The sequence below is a fragment of the Rhea pennata genome, chromosome 1 (assembly GCF_028389875.1).
Source record: "Rhea pennata isolate bPtePen1 chromosome 1, bPtePen1.pri, whole genome shotgun sequence".
Classification (NCBI taxonomy): Eukaryota; Metazoa; Chordata; class Aves; order Rheiformes; family Rheidae; genus Rhea; species Rhea pennata.
Window position 1 is genome coordinate 13,062,806 of NC_084663.1, and position 22,284 is coordinate 13,085,089.

The 22,284-nt window shown below is 36.8% G+C and overlaps 1 protein-coding gene across 7 annotated transcripts in view; it reads left to right on the plus strand.

Moving 5' to 3' along the window:
- Window positions 1-22,284, plus strand: part of MAGI2 (membrane associated guanylate kinase, WW and PDZ domain containing 2) — a 749,564-nt gene that overhangs the window by 635,136 nt on the left and 92,144 nt on the right. For all 7 annotated transcript variants that reach the window (XM_062581410.1, XM_062581437.1, XM_062581429.1 and 4 more), the window contains one exon: window positions 19,846-19,877. In XM_062581410.1, the coding sequence (XP_062437394.1) occupies window positions 19,846-19,877 (32 nt within the window). The remainder of the gene's footprint in view (window positions 1-19,845; window positions 19,878-22,284) is intronic.

Below are 22,284 nucleotides of genomic sequence, written 5' to 3' on the forward strand. Positions count from 1 at the left end.
GTACTTGTATTACTGGTGAAACTGTTTTCTAATGTAGGCTCCTATGGTCTGTATTAAATTTGAACAGTGCTTCCATTAAAGACTTATGAGAACACTTATCCTAGGGATGTATGTTCCTAGCTCTTTTTGGCATTAAGATGAGCTATAGGTCTCTTTGGAAGACATTTTAGTAAAAAGAAATATGTTTGTAGATGTAGATCCTCATCTTGGCACTTTCATGTTTAAAGAGCTAACTGCCTTTGCAATTATGCCGTGAAATGTTTATGCCCAAGAAGAGTGTATTATCAGACATTATCACTATTAGAGCTACACAGAGACTTGCCATGCATCCAGCTTTGTGCAGAGCTGCAGGAGCTCTGCCTTCAGGACAGGCAGCTAGCTCACTCTGGTGACGAATGGAGCACACGTGAGCACCTGGTAGCTGCCGCCTGTGTCCCGGCTAGAGCGGACGCTGCACTGCAGCCCTGATTCGGTCTTACTGATACTAGTGAAGGGGTTAATGCCAATTGGTGAAGAGCTTTTTTGAGAAAACAGAGCTTGGGTTGACTACGCTGGAATTTGGTCAGGCCAGAGAAGCCTTTCTTCTCTTCTTGCAAAATGTTTTATCAGAAAACTAATCAGATTGTCTTGTTCTGTATGTCTTGGCTAAAAATGGTGCCTTTTGTAGTCAGATACTTCCTAAGCACTGTACTCAGACATGGGAGAGCCTGCAGAAATACTGCTGCATGAAGAAACTCAATTTTGTTCCTAGCTGCCCACAGTGTAGTCTCTGATTGAATCTAGCCTTCCTCAGAGGAGATCTGAGAGATCTCGGCCTAAAGGAGGGAGAGCTAAAGAGCACTGGACTCTGAAAAATTACCAACTTATGCTTGTGTTCTGAGGCATGTCTAAAGTTTAGTCTAAATGTGTTGAACAATGTTTCTGTTGGTTCAGTATTATGTAACGTCCTATTAAATGACATTTGTTGGGTTTCCAAATCTGTTGTCAACGTACATTGTGTAGACATTGTGACATGGTGATTTGTAATATAGTGCAATATTTTATAGCAATAAAGTAAGCTAATACACTAAGAAACAAGTGAGTACATTATCTGTTGTGCTACAGATATGAGACACAGCACTGCGGAGATGGGAAGGTGTGATTTTCAGGTGCTTGCTAAACCATTTAGAATAGCTACAAAGCTCTCCTGGCTCCTACAATTTACCTATCATCAAGCCAAAATGCAGGAACTAAATTAGTCTTCTAGATGAGATATTTATCCCTGTATAATGCTTTAAACATCTTGTTTGACATTCTTAAAAAGAAAGGAAGGCTTTAACAATGGCTCTACTTGCCATCTATGAGTAATGTTGAACCTTTTTATTTTTTATAAACCAAGAACATACATTCATTAAATGCAACACTGACCTTCTCAGAAAGCCTTTGGGTGACTCATAATTCAAACAGAGTCAAAAAACAATGCCAGGGTACATACACCTCCGCTGTGTCACCTTCAGGTTACAGTACAAGAAAGACAGGGAAGCCAAAACTCTCAGGCACAGACTGTGAACATTGACTTCCAATTGTGTCAAAACTTATTTCTAAAATAAATAAATTGCTTTCCAAAGCCAAATTTGTCATAGCTCAGAACAGTGTATAAGTAGTGCACTGTGCAGTTCTCCCATTTGGTAAATGAGAAAAATCTTGACTTTGATTTATTTTGTAGCTTTTATTGCCATGAGCTTAGAGAAGACAGACTTTTTTTTGTACACATACTTAAGGTCATCTTTTTTTCAAGTTTATATTTCAATTAAGGGCAAATTATTTTTAATGGTTATTTTAGAATAGCTTTTATCTTATGTAAGCAAGTTTTTTTGCATTTTTTGTGTTCTAGATAAATGGAGAAGTTTTAAAGATCCGGTGATAATTAGAAAAAGATTATATGCAAGAATAAAATCAAAGGCTCAACCCCTCTGTGTGATAAAATATTTTAACCGTCTTTAAATTCTATTATTTCATTTTATCAATTGATTTCCATTTCCAGAATGAATTGTTTTTCTCCCAGCAGACAAGTTTACTAGTATTTTAAAAGTAGAAATAATATTGATAATAATAGTAGAGTTTTTCATAAAGAATAAAAAATACATTAAATAATACTTCAGGGATTACTTAGTATCTTAGAGTTTTGCTTATTGTGTGAAATACCACAGTATTATCATATATTTTAACAGCTTAAATAAATACATTTGTCAGTACGAAGTCAACATCTTTTTCTTACTATTCCTGTGAATTTTTTTCTGTATTTTAAAGTATTTGTTCTAAATATTATTTTTAGGCATCTAGGCCAAATAGTACCTCTCTATCTCAGTATAAATACTACCATATCTCTTAAAGTAGCTCAGAGGCAATCTTAATCTGCTCCTTAAAGAAAGAGAAATGAACTGTAGGGAAAATTGCTCCTTTTTATTTTCTAAATATGATCCTGCTGGCATAGTATGTTAGAAGACTCAGATGATCTTTTGCATAGCTTTTAAGTCTCATGCTATTTAACACATAATGTTCTCAGCAATAAATATCAGCAGTTGCTAAAAGTAGATAAGAAAATTCTAACAGATAAATTCTACTGTGCAACCAAACCAAAGGATGATCAATGGGAGGTCCTAGAGCAGTCTGGAAAGGAGTCTAAGGAGAAGAAAAGTCTGCGGGGCTTTGATCTGGGCCGGTGAGAGTCAAAAGATGAGGCAGAGCCAAAGATAGTCATCCCCATTCAGTTTCTGCCACTTCTTCACTAGCTTTTTCCGTGCTTTACCCAACTGTTTCCTCAACCTGTACCTTTATTTGAACCTCTCTGTCATTCTGGCTCCACTTTCCTTCATTCCAGCAGTTCAGAGAAGTCATTATTTTTGAGAGTAGCCCAGTCTTTGAACTTAGCCTTGTTTTGAGCAGGAGGTTAGTCCGGATGAACTCCGATTGTTTCTTCTGATCTAAACATATCTATTATTCTGTGATTATTCTTCTTTTGCATATTTAGCAGCCCAATGGGCCAAAAGAGAGGGTCTCTGACTGAGTATATGAAGTCACCGTCATGATAGTTATAAATTTTTTCCACACTGCTTCTCAGAGGAAAAAGATGGAACTGCAACATCTTGTTTGCAGTCCAGACCAACACATGTCTCAAAGGCTGGGTTTCAAGCAGGTGTGAGAGAAGTTTCGTCTCCCTGGCCTTTGACAAGCCATTGACTTGACTAATGGTACTAAGCATATGGCCTGTTTGTGAATGCATTAGGATCACATAGCTTTTAGAGGAATAAATCAATGTAGAGGTAAAAAGAATTTATTTAATCTTGTCTTATTATTACACCATATTAAATATTTATATATATAACATACACATATGTATGTTTTTATGCATGACAGTTCTTGGAAATCACTGCAAGCAGAAAAAATGAAGAATGCCTTTTAATTTCAGCTTGCCAGATATGTTCACTGAGATTACATAAAAAACTCACACTATCATTGAAAAATAATGCATAGTGTTTATTCATTTATTATATAGTATTCCTGATAGGTCTCAACGGTTTATGGGGATGACTCTAATCATTAACTACAGTGATTATTTCCATTAAGGTCAATCTTAATTAGAAAGAAAGTTATCTTGTAATTTTGTTATTGTATGCCATTCTTTTAATTTTATCAAGCCCTTTTTCGTAAAGAAATCACATTAGGAAATATTGCTGTAGAAGAAGAAGCATCCATATACAGTTCCAGTCAAAATGTACCTTTTTAGACAGTCATAATGATTTATTCTGAATGTACATAGTCTATCTTCAAACACACATAGCCAGGTTCACTTCAGCTGCTGCTAGGAGTGACCATATGTAGGCAGCCACAGTGCATCCTTCTACATCTGAGGTAGCAAATGGGATTTCCTATACAATAGAGAAAACAAGCACCTTTACAATACTATTCGTCTACTGCAGACATTTAAAATAGCTCAGATGAACAGTATTCTAAAAGTGCCTGTTCCTCTCTGCTGATTATAAAAGCATTCAAAAGCTCACATACGGAAGTTTTATGTTTACGTTTGATCAGACAGGTCTCACCTTAATTGTATAAAAGTTACATTTCTAGCCCATACCAGTCATAATAGTTCCCTCTGTACTCAGTGGTGGAAAATAAGCATCTCTAGAGGTGTCCTATGATTTACTTCAGTCATTTGCCTCCTTCTCCTAGGATGCCCATCATGCTCCATTGACTATAGGGAAGTCTGGCTGATGAGCTTAGCGCCACTGACTAGCTAGGCAGCCAAAGCTACACAAGATAAGTCCTGCTCATATACTGAAGGAATACATAGAAAAATAGAAGGCATTTTTCAAAAACAGTCTTATCACAGAAGTTAGAATTTGTCTCATGTGCTAGAGCTAAACCTTGAATGCTGTTTATGCTACCATAAAAAGTGATTTGGCTCCTTATAAAAGGGTTGTTATTAATATGGGTTTACATAAAGTAGGTTCTTTCAAATTTTATCTATATATATATATATATATATATATTTAAGGGGGTTACAAACTTGATTGTAAAATGTAATTGGTTTGATATAAGGACTTTCGTAAGGCTTTACTTGCAACACCCCCACTTCTTATTTAAAAACAGAAAGAAGTAAAATAAGTATGGCACACACTGAATGGAAAATTGGGTAACTGATTGGCTTGAAAATATAATTATAAGCAGCAAATCAGTGAGGGAATATATTTTTAATGAGGGTAAGTTGTTGGCTTCTGTCTATGTAACACTTTTTATGAAGTTCCTGGGCAAAACATAAAATCAATACTGATAAAGTTTGTAGATGGCAGAGAGACTGGTAGAGTGGATGACATGTTACTGATAAAGAACAACGCAGAATGCTTAGTATAATAAGCATTAGCAAACAGGTCATGTGGCCAGCGTAAATTCCTGAAACAGAGAACACAAAATATAGTCCAAACTTGCCAAAGCAGTTATGAAACATTATGGATAATCAACTGAACAAGGTATCACAATGAAAAAGTTAAATTCAGAGTAATTTCTTAGAGTATGACTTGTTGTTTATTTTTTATCAGCAAGATGCCATTGGTAAGGTATTTTGTTGCATTTAGCACTTAATATGAATGTTAACAAAACCAATGAGACTCTCTTCCAGATCATTTTTGCCTGCTCTTTAAGGCCACTCTTTCCATCTTTTTTCCATTTTCCATGTTTATTTCAAAATGAATATGTGATACTTCATTATCCCATGTGGAGATCAAGCCTGTTGCAGGAATCTTATCTTTAACTAGAGTTTCTATTATTGTTAGTGATGAGCTGAAACTTGGAATTTCTCTAGACTATTTCATACAACTATTTATTAGCAAAAAGGACTGGTTAGTTCAATCACTCATGTGCAAGGTAGATGGGAAGGAGGTTGCTGTAACACCAAGGTCCTGTTATATGTGTAATTTATGGTGCGAGTGTTTAAACATGTCTCTTGAAAAATTATATCCTGTGAGCTGTCATGCAAGTATTTGTTCACACAAAGCCTATGGAAATGGGAGAAAAGGACCCAGCTTGGGAAAAGTGGTCTAAAATGGAATGGAAGGGATAAAAAACAGATGGTGCAGAATTAGAGATTTAGGAAAGATGTTTTGGTCATGTCAGCAGTTCTTGAAATTCATATTCTAGAATGAGATTCCTTTTTTAACCAGAGAGGAAGTACATTTCCCAAGCTGTGAGGCTCACGGTACTGGAATCTGTTGCCTATAAAACTGCTTGAAGGTCATTTATGGTTAATGTGAGAAAATATTTACTTAAAACAGCTAGAACTGTCCTCTTTGTCAAGTAGAGAATGACAGGGTGATGGCAGCAGCTGTTTGATTTCTTCCAAGTATATATGCTACATTCCTCTAAGAAGTGCTTGGGTCAGGCAGGTCCTCCAGGAGTGAAGGCAGATCGCTCCTACCTGAGATCCCACTCATGCAGAGACGTTTCCAGGGACTGCAGAATTTGTCAGAGGAGAAAAGAAATCATGGTAAAGAGCTGGAGATCTGCAGCTTACTCAAGGCACCTGCTGAGAGGAGCAGAGAGATGGGCCTCAGTGGGGATGAAAATCTTCTGGAGACTGGGAGAGGCTGTACAGAGTTGGTTGTAACTCAAGTCATTGATTTGACTGGAAACTAGGACCTAGCATGTAAGGACATAGAGAGCAGAGCAAGCCATTTAGAAACTCCTTTCACTTCTATATTCTTTACCCCCAAATCATTCTTCATTTTCTCTCTTGAAAAAGTTAAGTATTTTAGTTTTATTATAATAAAGCCTTGTGATGGGGGAGGGTTGTTTGGTTAGTAGCTGTTGATGTTTTATTTAAAAGCCTTTGGAGCTTTCTGTGAGATGAGTTCTAGGCAGGTCCAGCTTAAATCTTTGGCCAGCCTGGCATTCCGTGTCAGCTGAGAAGTAAGCAAAGAATCAAAACCGGTTACAATGCCAAGAATAAAAAGTAGTTTCTTCATCAACATATGGCACAAGTGGCACATTCTGCATCACAGATCAAAGTCCAGAATGCTGCATGTAAGGACTGGTGGCGCTGCTTCTTCTGAGAAATAGCTCCAAGATCACTTTGTTGCTATTTAAATTATTAAATCTCTGTTAGTATAGAAGAAATGTATAGAAATTCCAAAGATTTCAGAGATTATTACAAAAAGGGGAAAATATACCAATTTTACAATTTAGGGTGATAAAACATAAAGATAGTATGCATTGTGGCAATTCAGTAGTTGAAAATGAACCCCCAAATAGGAAATATACTGCTACTCCTTTTCCAAAGCTTTCTCTTTGCTATTTAAATCTACAAGGCTATGTTTGGAAATATATACAGATCTCAAAGCATAGTACAAATAGAAATAATAGTTGTTTAGAATGCAATATAATATGTAGGAAAACATGCATTTGGGAATTCTATATTGAAAATGATTTTGCAGATTAAGCCCAATTAGAAAAGAAAAAGCAATAAATGCCTCTGAAATTTTGCAGGAGAAGGATTAAATTCTAGAGATTAAATATTAATTCTGAAGATTTCACAGGCTTTGTTTTCTGTGCCCCTGTGTATCTGTAGTATAATAAAAAATGTAACAAGATATGTATTTTTATCTTCAAGTGAAAATATACCTATGGCAAAGTGCAGGTGTAAAAGCTGCAATTCAGTTGTGCTTCTAACTTTTTCATACTACTAAAGGGAAAAATATAAATATATTACTGTGTTCGTGCACAGAAGTACCCTGTTTGCTTATTCGTTAATATGTGATAGCTATTTGCACACTGGTATTTCAAGTCTCATTAATAGTAAAAAAGCTTTATCAAATTGAGGGGGATTACAGATATTCCTTACATCTCATATTTTGGGTCTTTCGTAATAAAGCAGAACATTTACACAACTTTCAGAACATTTTTCATGGAAAAATCTAACAGAGGATCTGAAATGTTTTGTTTGGTTTCTGCTAATATTTTAAAATTACAGCAAAAATTTCTGTATTACTAAATTCTGGATAGTTGGATATATATTTGATTTGAAACTAGAATGTGATTGGAACTGGATTCTTCTAACCTATGAAATGTTATCAAGCCCAAAAAGCTTCCTACCAAGACTGAGTCCTAAACCTTTTTAAAGAATTCACTAAAGAGAATACCCATTGAGAAAGAGAGCAGCTGCAAGTTGCCTCATAGACCAAAAACTTATTTATGCTATGAGAAACAAAGGCAAAGGAATGCTTTTAACAGAATAGATTAGCCCATGCTCCAAGTTATTCTGACCATCTAGTACTAAGCACAAGCTAGCCTAAGTTATCTTCACAATACTCTGCACTCAGCCTCCAAAGGTGACCTAGGTAAAAATAGCAGGTTAGGTTTCCACATTGTTTTTTTTTTTTTTTTTTTTTTTTTTTTTTGTGCTAACCTGTTTTCTTGGAGGCATTTCATCTATCATAAACAATATTTAACAGGTTAGGAATACAGCTGAAGTCTCTTCTGCAGTAAATACAAGGGTACATTAGGCACAGCAGCCATGAACCTCAATTACGTAAGTCCCAGACAAGTGGTGTAACCACTCTTCTTTGATGATTGATGGAATTTTACCTCAAATTTAAACAGATTTTTTTTCAATTATATTTTCAATACATTATGGAAATGTAGCTACTTTTCACAAAAATTGATTTAGTGAATCACTGTTCATCAGTGAAAACTCCCTTTGTCAGATGATTACTGACAAGCTCTAATTTAAATCAACCTTTTCCTTCCTCTTCCCCTGACGTTATAAGCTATTTGCCATTGATCCCCATGCAATGAATTATAGTTTTGCAATTAGCTCATAAGAGTAAAGAAAAAAATAACCCAATTGTGTAGTCCTCTACAAACTGTTTCCAGTTGACTGTGGTCTATACCAGCATATCTGTGTGATGACTGGGTGAAGAGCGTGTAGATCTAGCTTCAATGTCTTATTAATTATCTGTTATTTGGGGACTCCTAAGAAAAAAAGGATATAGCAAATCCTGTTTGATGATCTGCAGTGATTAGTTGTGCTGTTCACCCAGAATCTTTCAACCAGCTGTATTTTTAGAGCATAAATTCATATTCTTTGTTTTGTGATCATGCAGGCAGAATGTGAGTACACTGAGGAAGAACAAGATGTGTTATGGATGCAAAGGCTAAACCCAAGTATGCTTTCTTTGCACTGAGTACTGAGGGAAAAAAAAAAAAAAAAAAAAAAGGACATACTTGCTAGGTACCATAGGAGGTTGTTCTAAAAATGCTAATTTTTAAGTAGAACACAGGCCAGCTGTGAGGTCCACAAGGTGCTTCACGGTTGTCAGCACCATAATATTCTCTGTTTAGCTTGTCATGTTTATGCGCTGTTCCAATTTTCTCAGTATTGAGGGGTTATTTCCATTACGTTAGACATGTCGTCTAAATCTCAACAGACTGAACTCAATTTATGTTCCTCTGAGAGACAGAGCACTGTCACAGGAAAAAAATTACCTATTCACAGCTTTTCTTGCTTTTCCTTGTAGTACATTCATTTAATACTTATCACTTCCCAACTATCTTGTCAGGATCCTTTATCAGCATCATTTTTTAATGATCTATTCATTAGCTTTTTAAAGTACTGCACAGAAGTACATGTGACCAGCACACAATCTAAATATCATAAAATTCACATCAGTACTGTTCCTCTCTCATTAGATTTAAGGACACAGCTCTTCTGTGACAAAGCAATGTTAATTGCTTGTCTCTGAACCTTTAAGAATCCAGAAAAAACTGACATTTCTCAACCTTTTATGGCAAATCAGGTCATCATGATCAATTTATCATGATTTATATTCTGTAATGTTCTGTACTACAATAGTATCATACCCATCAATCATTATTTCTGTCTCTCCAATTTTTCTTTCAGGCTACTATGGTCTTATACTAAATCTTCCAAACTTCATGTTGTTTAACCATTGTAATTCAGAGCTCTGCAAAGCTTTTACTAAACTCAACTTTAATCTTTTTGCTAAATAAGTCAAATACTGAGAATTACCTCCTGACTGGGTGAATGTGGAAACAAAGAGGTTTATCTCTACTAGGTACATACCAGTGTGAACAGTATCAAACCTTCATTAGCTCAGAGAGAAGGAAGTCACCTAAAGGTTTATTCAGAGTCCTAGCAGTTCTTGAATTCAGTGATCCCTTGACAGATTTGTTACTGGTTCAGACACTTAGATGTAAGCTTTCCACTAACATCTCTTACCAAGTATTCTCCTGTCCTACACTAACTGACATACCTTCACAGTTAAGACTCAACCATGTAAAATCTGAATCATGTGATTATCATTCTTTCTACTGCTGCTCTTTTCTTTCACAGTCTCCCACTGTTTGTCCACCCTCTGTTCTACCTGAATTCCTGTGACCAGGACTGAGCTGGTCTGTCAGGCTGGCATGAAGGAGCAGGAAACCGAAAAGAAATTATTGCTTTGAATATCAGCTGGATCTGAGATTCAAATAAGCATGTTATTGCTTATTTCAGCTACTGCCATTGTGGCCAAGTAGCACGATTACCTCTTCGTTGTGTTACCATCAGTATTTATCACTCAGCCATGTGTTATGAAAATGAGACAATTATAGTCAACACACCTGAGCTCCTGACACTTCCCATTGTCACAGAAGAGATTTTTGAAGGCAAATCAATAAAAATCAGAAACCTGTTGACAGCTTAATGCATATTAAACAAAGGATTCTGAAGTTATTGTAATGTAATTCAATAATAACAGAAGGGCAGCCAGGTAAAACTAGCAGGCTCTCCCTGACTGTGTAGTTTTATGTATTTGTTGCTCTATGATGTACTTTTGTCCAGTGCTCCCAAACTCAGAGAGATCAGGAGTGAAACTCTGATCTCAGTTCAGAGGCTCACTAAGAGATATCCAAGGCCCTCTGAGATGCGCCTCATCTCAGAGTCCATAGTATCAGGAAATCTGCACTGGAATGGCAGAGTCTATGGGAGATTCAGGATTGTCAAGGATCACAACTGAAGGTCTGAAGTCTCTCATAGATCCTGTGTCGTATCTGCCAGACCAGCATGCCTTTCTGATATAAAATAAGATATGGGATCGTGGTATTAGACCTATAGCTGTGCATCTAAGACCCTAATTCTCAGACTAAGATGTCTAAATTTAGGTGTCTGCATGTGAGTGTCTAAATTTGTCCTAGGTGTCGATACACATATTGTAGTTGATGGAGGCTTGGGAAGATTTCTTGAGTATAGCATCTCATGCTACTTGAGATGCCTATATTTAAGCCATCTCAAGGCAAACTAATTTTATTCCACCTCACCTCACACCTATAGTCCTCTGTCACATCTGGCAGCCCCAAAAGGATACATATGGAAACCCAAAAGACACTACATGGTGATGCAGCTGAGCTGACGTCTAGAAATCTATTCAGTCCAAACAACAGAGTCCAGTTATTCAACTCACCGTGTTTGGTTGGCCAAGAAACTCTTTAGACTCAGTTCTTGCCTCTGCAAACTTAGCTGCACATTTCATCGCTCTCTCTGACATGCTGTTTTTCTGTCTCCCTTTCGAACAGAGCACTGCATTTTACGGTTTCCCACTGAGGAATAGTCACAGAGTGCAGAAGCAGCTCCCTACATTTATTCATTTATATTTCTTTGTTAGGAATACCCATGGATTTTTATGATCACTATTTCAGGGACAGGATTAGCTATATACCTGTTTTGATTTTCAAATCAGAATCAGGACACAGAGAGGGAAGTCCTAGGAGCAAAGGAAAGAACTCTGTGTGAATTTGACAGCAGGTATTTGATGAAGGAGATGGCTGAGAGGAAACATGGATGTGATGAAGGAACTGAGAAGAGGAGGAACTGGTAGTATAGATGTCAATAGTAAACATCTGGTGACTCATTTTCATCCATGTCTCAATATAAAGCTCACAAATTAGCAAATAAATGTATATCTTATTGAATTGCTCTAATTTTTTCTGCATTTGCTTAAGACCTCTTCTGAGTATATTTTCATGAAAAGGACTTTAGGACACTGTGTACAAACAGCTCATGCTCCATCTGCATTTTAACAGAAAATATTGGGAACATGCCTTGATATTCATCAAAGTGACATGCCGTAACGTAAACTGAGATTTCTCTAATGTGCTTAGAAAGTGTAAAAGCGTAAATGGGAGCAGATACTAAACACATGAAAGAGCAGAGACACTGGTATAGCTAGGCGCAGTTTCTGCTTGTCAGAGGGTCTATGACATACAATGCAGTATTGCTGAAATGTTAGTTGGGCAGCTTAAATTAGCTTTTGCTAAAGTCTAGCTGAGTTGTCAGACATGTTCTTAGCAAGTATATAAAGCCTGTATGAGTTTGGTAACACTAACAGGCCATTCTAGAAGCAGGTTGTGAGCTATTAGGACTCTGAGGATTCAATTTATTTTCAAAATTACATTGCTGGTCCAGCAATATGTGTGGCATATACCTGTCTTTCATCTGTGTCTACTATGCTCTGGAAGAGTTACCACAAAATGTTTGCTGAAGAAGGTTCATTATTCTCTCTAGCTCTTACAATATTAGAACAGTATGAGACAGGGCATAATCCCCTGGACGTGAGAACCGACAAGATTTACTGTATAGTATTCCTGAGCAAAACAGGAGATTCTTCAGAGCAAATGTCTTTCTGCCAAGCAAAAGGTTCTTTTTCTTATATGCACAGAAAAATACCCCTGACCTTTTCAAGATGCCAGTAGCATTTTACAACCTGTGGGTAAGCTTCTGAGATCTCTTTTTCCAGTCTCCATGTGTTAGTGCCTAATCATGCATGTATGTACCAAAAGTACATACATTACACACCACAATGAGGAAAATAACCATTTATCCACTATTGCTTGCAATTGCAAACCATTAACCTGGATATAAACCTAAGGATTTGCACTTTTAGTAGGATCTTTTGTAATAAAAGACAAGAGACAGAAATCTTTCTATTCTACAAGTTTTCTTTTTGCATTTCAGGTCAAGTTGTGCCAGTAAAATCTTTTCTGAATTGTACTATAGCAGCATTTTCCTATTCTCAGGCACAGCTCTTTCAGATAACATGGTTTGCTGTGACCTTCGGGGTCAACAAGGAAATAAATCAGTACTGTGTAACACTTCTGATTATAGCTTCCAGAAAAGAGAAGGAAGTTCTTGTAAAAGTTAAGAGTATCACTTCATGAGAAATTCTAAGTGTTTAATACCAAACTTTGTCTGTGGACAAAAATCTGCTCTGCTGACCACATAAAAAGCTACTTGTTCAAAAATACATTTTTCATTTCCAGAAATTTTTTTATTAATTTTCCTACCTCCTCTACATGTAAGCATCAAAAAAACTGTCACTGAGGATGTTGCATTTGCCTCTGCGTTATTTTAGGTGTGATACAGAAATTCTCTGCTTCACATCCAGATTAATTGGAAGGAGATGATATTTAGTAATTTAAAAAAAAATCAGAAATGGTTTTAAATCTCTCACTGATAAGCAATTCAGAGAGCTGTAGGAGCCAAGCCAAATAAATAGCTGTATGTCCATTAGAATGTAAATTAACTCATTACTATGCCTGCTTCTGACCTTTTCTGATGGCTGTATTCTTCCTAACAAAGACTCTTTACTATTCATGATAGTAAAATCCTACTGGTAGCTAAAGATTTTCTATTGTATTTTGGAGGAAATTATAGACACAGGTGACCACTTAGGGCCCTAGCTTGAGCAGCAAGTACTTCTATCATTCATGACTTTGAATAGCTCATCTTTTTTTTAATTATTTGTGAAAATCTGAATATTATTGAAAAATTATTACTCGAGAAGGCTAGGTCAGTGGAACTACAGGAACAGCACAAAACTGTTCCTAAGTATAAAATAAAATGAATATTTATTTAGCATCTGATCTCACAGTCAATTAAGTTTTTGTATCAGTTCTATAGACTGCACTGAGATGAGATCAGATTTAATTTCCCAAGATACTCCTCTGCTTCCACATCATCTCTGATAACCTTCACAATCTTACAGTTTATGCTACCCATCAAAAAAATGTGAAAATTTGAGGGAAAGAAATGTAGAATTGGATTCATGAGCATCTAAATCATCTGAAGAAGAGAAGAGCTGCAGAAGGCACTACCCCCAATTGAGTATAAAAGAACCTCACCGGTGGACTTTACCTGCTCTTCCCCTTCATAAAGTGATTCTCCATGGGCAGGAAATGTGTTAGTAGTTCTTCAGAGCCAGTTTCACGGGTGCAATAGGCCAAAGAGCATGAAAAATAGAACTGATTTGGAGTGGAGTGCTGCTTAGCACTGTCTCACTTGTGTTGAGTTCAGGAGCAGTGGAGTAATGGAGCATAAAACAAAATGCCACCACAAGCAACTGTTGAGGATCACTGCATCTTTCTGAGTCACTTTCAGGCAAAATGGATTAATAACATCTGGGCATGCATAAATATCCCTAAAGGGGATAGGCATATTTCTTAAGTTTTCTTACTCTGAACCTGTATTTGATATAACTGATGGCTGTGACCAGCCTCCATGTCAGCACAGCACGGTGTTACATGAGTAGCTTCCCTTACCATGCTGGTGTCTAGCCATAAGTGAAGCTGGCTGCACCATATGTAACGTTGTGGGCCCAATCAAACATGATGCCTCATTCACCTCCCCCCCCCCCCCACCGTGGGCTATGTTGATTTTTGACCACTACATGGGATGCTGTCCCAGCCAAAGAGCAAAGGGATCCTCCACGGCATGGCTCCGTCGCCCTGAAGGACAGCCGACGACAGGACTAGCTAAATATGCTCGAAGAGCTAGAGCTCCCCATCTGCTTACACCTACTCTTAATTCTAAGGTAAATCACTTCTTTGTTGTTGCTAGAGTGAGAACTTCATGCTTAAATCTGTTTGAAAAGGAAGGACCTTTGGAAAAATATTGTGTGTGTAATGATAGATTTTATTAGAAAGTGAATTAGAAAATACCATTTCCCACACATCCTCTTATATTTTATATATGGCATGATCATTTCAAACTTCCTATCAGCTGCTTGTGTTCATAATAATTACTGTTTCTATCTATTTTAACTCATTGTCTCCTTCTAGATTTTGTTTGCTACATGTATAAATTAATTAAATTTGCTCATTCTCCTTGATTGGGTTTGTTTCCTGAAAAAGAGAAGGTATCTGAAGAATAATCAATGAATATTTTATCTTTGTTCTACTTATACAAGATACCATTTTTTTCTCACAGAAGTATTTTTAAAATTGTAGCTGGAGGATAGTTTGCTTCTTGATGAATGAACCAAATGCAAATAAATTCTGTGTACCTAATTCAAACTTGCCTAGCTAGACCAACAAAATGTAAATGTATAGAAGGAGGAGCCAGATGTCACATGAATGGTAAGAAATTATTCCCTGCATCCTGCCGCTGTGTACACAGCGAGTCTGAACTCTCAGAGGTGTTGTAGTCTCCCACTTCCATTTGAAGTTGATGGGGGCTTGGCACCTCTGGAATGATGACCCAGTATTGTAGCTAATAAACATCTCAGGGATCCCAGTAAGAGAAAGAAAAAGCACAGAAAAAAAATCTATTGAGACGGAATATTTACGGCTTTTCTAGAAAGGAAAACTTTTGCCGAAGTAAAATGTTGCCACATGGACTTGAAAAAGATGCCTGTGGAGTCAGTTAATGCCCTGGGAGTGCTCATCAACCATCTGTTCGTTTACTGCTAAGTATCTATGGGAGAAAGGTCTGCACAGTGCTTAGGACAGCTTGGCTCAGGAAATATATGTGCAGCAAGGCTTTTATATCACAGAAAATACAGAAGCCCAGCAAATGCTAATGGGCAAAACACTTGCTGTATTGTCAGAGAGACAAGTGATGTGGAGGGAAGATGATATGTCCTGAACTTTGCTGCCTACGAAAGGGTCTCAGCTTTGACACGGTTAAGTTCCTCCGTGCAGCAGTACTACTTGTAGTCGCTTGCAGAAATCACCAGTGTTCCCGGGCTTCAAGTGAGGTTATACATACACGTCTTCCCCAAAGACAAACATGATTAAAGGTCTTGTGATGTGGGAACACCTGTATTAGTTACTTGTCACTTTATAGTGTCTTTAGAACTTTTCCAAGAATCAATACTACGTAGTGAGGAAATTGCTTCCCATAATAGCTGGAAAAAAATAACGGAAATGTAAATTCAGCCAGAAAACACACAGCAGCAGACAAATAACCAAAGGATAATTTCCGTATTATTGACATTATGTACTATATCAAATTAAGGATTTTTTTATTGCAAAAGAAGAAAAAAGTCAAGGTGCTATCTTGCAAATGCTATAAATCCTATCTGAAAAGCTGCTTTTAGCAAATCAAACTTTTAACAATAAATACAGGCCGCAGTGTAAGGCATGACAACAGTGTAAGGTATGTGAAATCTGTAAGCATATTTTATGACAGAAACTTAAATTTGTATATAAAAACAAATACATAAAATGTGTATGATTTGATTTGTTTTTTGTTATAGGACACCTTCATCAAAAAGAAGTACAGTAGACTGAAGCTGGAACTTGCCTTGATCTGAAATAGAAAAAAAAAATGAAGCTTTTTTTCCAAATAGATTTTAATCCAAAATCTTTTTTCTGTTAGTGGTGTTCTGTAGTGAAGTTACTACATAGAAAATGTCATAGCTCAGATTTCTAGGGTGCTGGTGAAAAGCTCATTTTGAAAGATAGCAAATATGGTTAAAAAAAAGTCAAAAAAATTTTAATACTACTTTGTAAGAAAATGCACTCCAATTTTTAAAAAGCATATGGCTGTTACTATACATTAGCTTAATTTTTTTAAGGAAACAGTAAAACGTCTGTAAAAATGGTGGTCACCAGCTGTTGTACCTTAGTACAGTTTAAGTGGTCAACCTTTAAGGAAATCATTATATTCTCAAAACTAGCTTCAGAGAAGCATCTCAGGCTACATGTTTTGTTTTTGCATAGTTACACATTACATCTACTGTAGGTGGTGAACATAGTATTTTCCTACTAGCATCTGTCCTGATAGTGGTGTTTGCTCTTTAACAGAAGTCAGTAGTCTTGCTCTCCTTTCTAACAACTAATTCAGACATGTACTACTGCCTATAGCAGTAGCATTACTAAAGGTTGATATAAAATGAATAGAAAGCAGTGGGACTCCACAGCTTGCCCTGAGAAGCTGTTACAAGAAGGGATGGCTGTCGGGCAAGTGGGTGAGCAGAAAGCCACTAGTGGGCAAAGTAGGCCTTAATTAAGTATTTTTAGGTGGGTCTGCTTGAGAAGATGACTTTTGTAATTTCAGATTTCGAAAGTCTATGTGACTCTGTGTGGGGAGGGTGTATGTTTATGTGTTTTTATATATATATTTATGTGTGTATATACATATATACACATATATGTGTGTGTGTATACATACATACATATTTATATATATATTCTTAGCTACTTAGGTTTTTATAGAAGATTCCACACGAGGTTGGACACTAGGGCTTTGGGGGTCTGGCGAGGAGAAGTGGAAATTTGGGAGAGGGCTGGGGAGGTAATAAGAGCTTATCCAGCACTGGCGCCTGGTGTGAGTTCCTTAGAAGGTCGAGCAATATTAGCGCGGTGTTAGCACTCTACAGAAACTGAAAGCTGTGCTCTTTGGAGAAAAGAAGTTTAGTCCTGCCTATAAATCAGCACTGGGTTTGTGCCGGTCTGCCAAGATGACCCCCCACCTCATTCAGGCAGGACTTCCGCTGTCTCTTGTGAAGAAAACTCACAACAGGATATGAAACAGCCCTGGAAACTCGAGGGGAAAATGCAGTATCGTGAAGCGAGGTCAAAGGAAGCGAAAGTCTGCTGCTTCCCGTTGCCAGCTGTAGATCCGGCTGCAGGAGGCCAACGCTGTTGAGTATGCGCATTATTAAGATATATTCTTCAGATGAGCTTCCAACTTTCTAATTTTCTTCTCAGTTTTCTACATGTACAGGGTTTGGTCCTGTACTTCTGCAGAACAGTACTAAAAGGTGAAAACTGACAAAGGATCGTGCAGACTACACAAGAAGGACACTGCGTTTTATTTTTACGCTTTTCTATGTGAAGTTTCTGTTAAACGTGTTATGCGCTACATATATCTTTTATTTTTTAATTCTTGAATATGAAGCTATGGCAGCGTGTGTTTAGCTACTAGTGATAATTCTGGGCATGTCTAGTTCACATCAGATGTCCATGATCAGTCTCATGGTGAATAACTGACAGTCAGATGCTGTACATAGAGCAGTTTTGTTTAGCTTGCAAAATAGGATGGTTGCTTTGTGTGAGGAGATGGATATTATGTAAGGAAAAAATTAAATTGCCATGAATACATGGAAGATGGAAAGGTAGGGTTTGCTTTATGGAACTAGACCTTGGTCTGCTAGCCTAGTGCTTGGTCTTTGACATAGATGAGAGACCTTTAAATCTGAAGAGGAATTTTAACATCAGTTCCAAGGTTTATTAACTTTATATATTTTAGATCCTAATGTTCTTTTTAAACACACAAATATACAATACCTTTTTAAAATCTTCCTTTGCATCTTTTAACTTCTTCAGCATCCTGTACAAGTTATTCTTCTTAACATAATTCCGTGGTGTGTGAATAAATATTGTCTTTTATTTGTTTTGAGTGTAGATGTTGGCATTTGTATGTTGTAGGCAGTGCCCAAATCCTCCATTCTAAATTTAATCCTGAATTTTCCTTGTCTGGATGAATACTGGAATTTCTAAAAAAAACTTTAAAATCTTCATTTTATATATATGTGATTGTTTATTTGATTAATAAATATTATATTTTTACACAATAGGAAAAATTTCAGATATGTCCAGCAAAACTTATTTTTAGGTAGAGAAGTGATGGTATGTAGTAAATAAATAAGAAAAATTGTCTTTTGATTTGGTATGGAGTACTTTTTGCTGATAGTAAGTTTTGGAAGGTGCCCCAGGACCAATGGGAAGGGAGTGTTAGCCCTACCAGTATTTTTCAAACACCAAGTCAGTGTAACAAATTGTTTTGAGATACCTATCAGCAAACCTCTTTGCAGGTTCCAAGTCTTTTATTTAGTTTTGAGAGGAAAAAATGCTTTTTAATATTCACTCTTGTTAGCTGTACAGAATAATAGCAAGTAAGAAATAGGTAGCTAAATTCCTGCTATCTAAGGATTTATTAAACTTCCATTACAGAATATTTAATACTGGAGGACTTTAATACTGGACTACAAGCCAGACCTATACGGTGTACCTGTTATCCCAGCTTGAATTTGCAGATGAAAAGAACTGTTTACTTGTTAATTCAGCAGTTTTTATCCTGACACTGTACAGAGTTAGTGAACATAAACCTATCCAGAATCACTTTTTGTTAGATACTTTTTGTTTAAAAGCACTGTCAGCTTATGCATCAGACTTGCAAAACAGCCAATGTTTCTTTACAAAAGATTTGAGCACTTTTCCATTATAGAGTTTTTTTTCAATCAAAGTGATATTGTGGCAGAAAAAAAATAGTCTCTTAATCACAGAATTCTAGGAACTGTAAATATTGAGTTCAAATATAATTCCTGTTGAGATTTATCTGTAGAAAGATGCTTTCCCCAGTGCTCTCGTGATTTTATTTATTTTTCTTTGCTTACCTTAGAAGAAGGTATAGTTAACCTGGTACTATGCTTAATTCATTTTTTTGAATGAAAAGCAGCCTTTCTCTTAGAGATCTCAATTTAAGACCTATTTTTATTTCTACAGAATGAACTCTGTCATTAGTTTTTAATCTTACTTTGGTAAAATAGCTTTTTTACTATGAAACAATTATTTTGCTCTAGGTTTTCTTTCTAAAAATTCTCTTGGATTACTAGGTTTTGGGGGGGATATTCTGAATTGCTTTTTCTTAAAGTTATGACTGTATTTGTTGCATCAATAACAGGTCATTTTGTATCATATCCAGTGTCCACTAAGGCAACTGTTTTTAGTCCTTTTGTTTAGTTCTTTTAATTTCAACCTAATCCCATGCTGTTTGTAAAGAAAGGCAATGATCTCAATAACTCCATTTGCATATATATATATATATATATACTTCATATATATATATATATTTGCATTTTTTTCTTAGAAATTCTACCTTGTGGGTTGTATTTTCACCCCTTGTGTGTATAGAATTTGCATATATGTCAATATATCTTCAAACCTGAATGAGGATGGGAATACAGACTCCTCTAGGCCTCCACCTTTTATGCGTCAGAAAAAGCTGCTAACTTTATTTTTTATTTATTTCAGGTTTCTTTTCTCCATGGAAAACTCCAAAGCCTGTAAGTCCCCTTTCAAAATTATACTCATTAATTTCATATGATGACTGTCATTCAAAGCAAATTTCTGTAGACCTTCATCTAACCCACTTGTTCCCAACTAGTGAGACACCTCTCAGCAGTGCCCCACTACTGGGTGAGGCACAGCACCAGGGGTGGCCAAGCTAATAAGTTCTGCATAGCTGTTAACTTGCACTCTGTGCCCACACTGCTGGGATCCACAGTGGTGTTGCAGTGCCAGTGACTGCCTGGAGAAGGGAATAACCAGGCAGTTAAAATGGGTGGCAAGGACCGAAAAGACAGTGTCTCAGAAATGCGGAGTGATAAACAAGCAGTCTGGAGGAGAAGGTAGCAGAAGACCACAAGAGTGAGGCAGATCTAGAGATAGAAATAGTCCTACTTATGTGGGAGGTTGAACCAGGTAACCTACAGAGGTCCCTTCCAGCTAACCTTTCTGCTATTCTATAATTTTGACATTTAACACAAGACACTAACTCATGTCCTGTTTTAGAAGCGTTTATTTCCATAAAAAATGTTTTATCAGATACATTTCATTAACACAGTAGCATGCTTGTACCTTCAAAAGGTAGAAAAGTAATAGCATCCTGCAAATGATTACCTGATGAATATCAGTTATTTTATAAGTAAACACCGATTCAATGTTAGAATTTTAGTTGGTCTTGAAGATATGTGGAAATAATCATTCTAATTACTATTTTGAGGATATTGGCTTGGATAAAAATACCTTCCAGGGTTAGTCCTTGTGCAATGAAGTTGTGAAATTATGAAGACTGTAAGCAATGATTGTATTTACTTTGTTGATACCATATAAAGTCATTTTTTAAAGCTGTGACAACATTCCCAGTGTAAAAATTGTAAGACAATTTTTGGTTCTCAGTTTTTCTTTTGGTTTTATTTTCAATGTGGCTTGTCTACTTAGATTTTAAAGACCTTAGGGTAGTGCCCATCTCTCATGTGAGGTGTGTAGAGGAAAAGAGAGTCCTGACTCTGCCTAGAGATTTACAAAAGCAATAGGAATAACAATAGCAGTATTTCGTAGGGGATCTATAGTTTTACAGTTTTCATTTTGGGGCTTTTTTATGCTTTATTTGGACAACTTCAATTCTTTAATATTAGATCATGGCATATTTGATGGATGCAGCAATAATTTTTGTAGCCTGTGAAATACAAATAGTAATTAATTAAGCAGTTGATACAATTCCATTTGGCTGCACTGGTTTCAGAATAAAATGCTAAAGGATGAATGAAATATGTTGACGTAAATACTGTGACATAAGTTTGTTTATTGATCAAAATAGCAGAACATTTCTGTAGGCTTCTTTGCAAATCTATCTATTAAGGGCTGCCCTTTTCTCACCATTTCAAGGTTTTTATTTGGCTGGGAAGTTCAACTTTCACCCTCAGTTAAAAGTTAATGCGTTTATTTTGCTATGAGGAAATAGAGGACTTGAAACTTACTTTTTAAAGGTCCAGATCCAAAGATCTCTCACTGTCAGTGTTCACCTTTTCTATGCATATCAACTGTATGTATATCAGCATATTCTTGATGATTTTCCTTACTATTCTGATGTATAAACATCTAGTTCACAATCAGGTAGTACTTGCTAGTAATCGGAATCCAGAGAAACAACTGTTCTGAATGACACAGTTCTTCCTACCATAGGTGAAGGACTTTGAGAAAACCAGTGCTCGCAGAATACGGTAACGCCACAGTGCGTTCATACAGTACCTGCGTGCAGGCTGACCACACACAACTAGACTATTTTGGATGTCTGAGTGGTCGCAGCGTGAGAGTGGACAAATGATGAACCAGGTTAAGTTAGTGAGCATTCCTCTATCAGTCCTTTATTTAGAAAAATAATGAGACATAAATTTCTAGTGCTCTTGCTCTGAGTAAAAGATTGAAACTGGGTGCCATCGACACACTGCCAGCAGCCTATCTGCAGCTGGTCTGAAGCGGTAAGGCCAGCACAGGGAAGTGTAGCAAGGCTTCCTAACACCACAGCGCTGCACTGCACGTGCATGGCAGGAAAGAAACACTGCTGATGGCCCCAAACCAGATTCCTTTCCTGCTTGAGTGAATACTGGAAGGCACTACTGCTGCCCCTTGCCTCCTTGGCCACACAGGGGAGAAGCATCTGCTGTTCTTCAGAGCAAAAAGGGGACCACGTAGACTGGAAGACAAGAAGAGAGGAGCTCCGCGCCGTAAGGGAGAAGCTCAGGGATGGAGCACTCTGTGTCTTGGTGTGCTCAGCATCCCCTACTAATTTGGGCTTCCAAAAACTTCATGTCATTTTTATCTATATAGTGTACATATGTAGAAATATATGTACTAAATTTATAAATTATCGAATTAATATAATCAGTGCAGACTGAGATTTGGCAATGT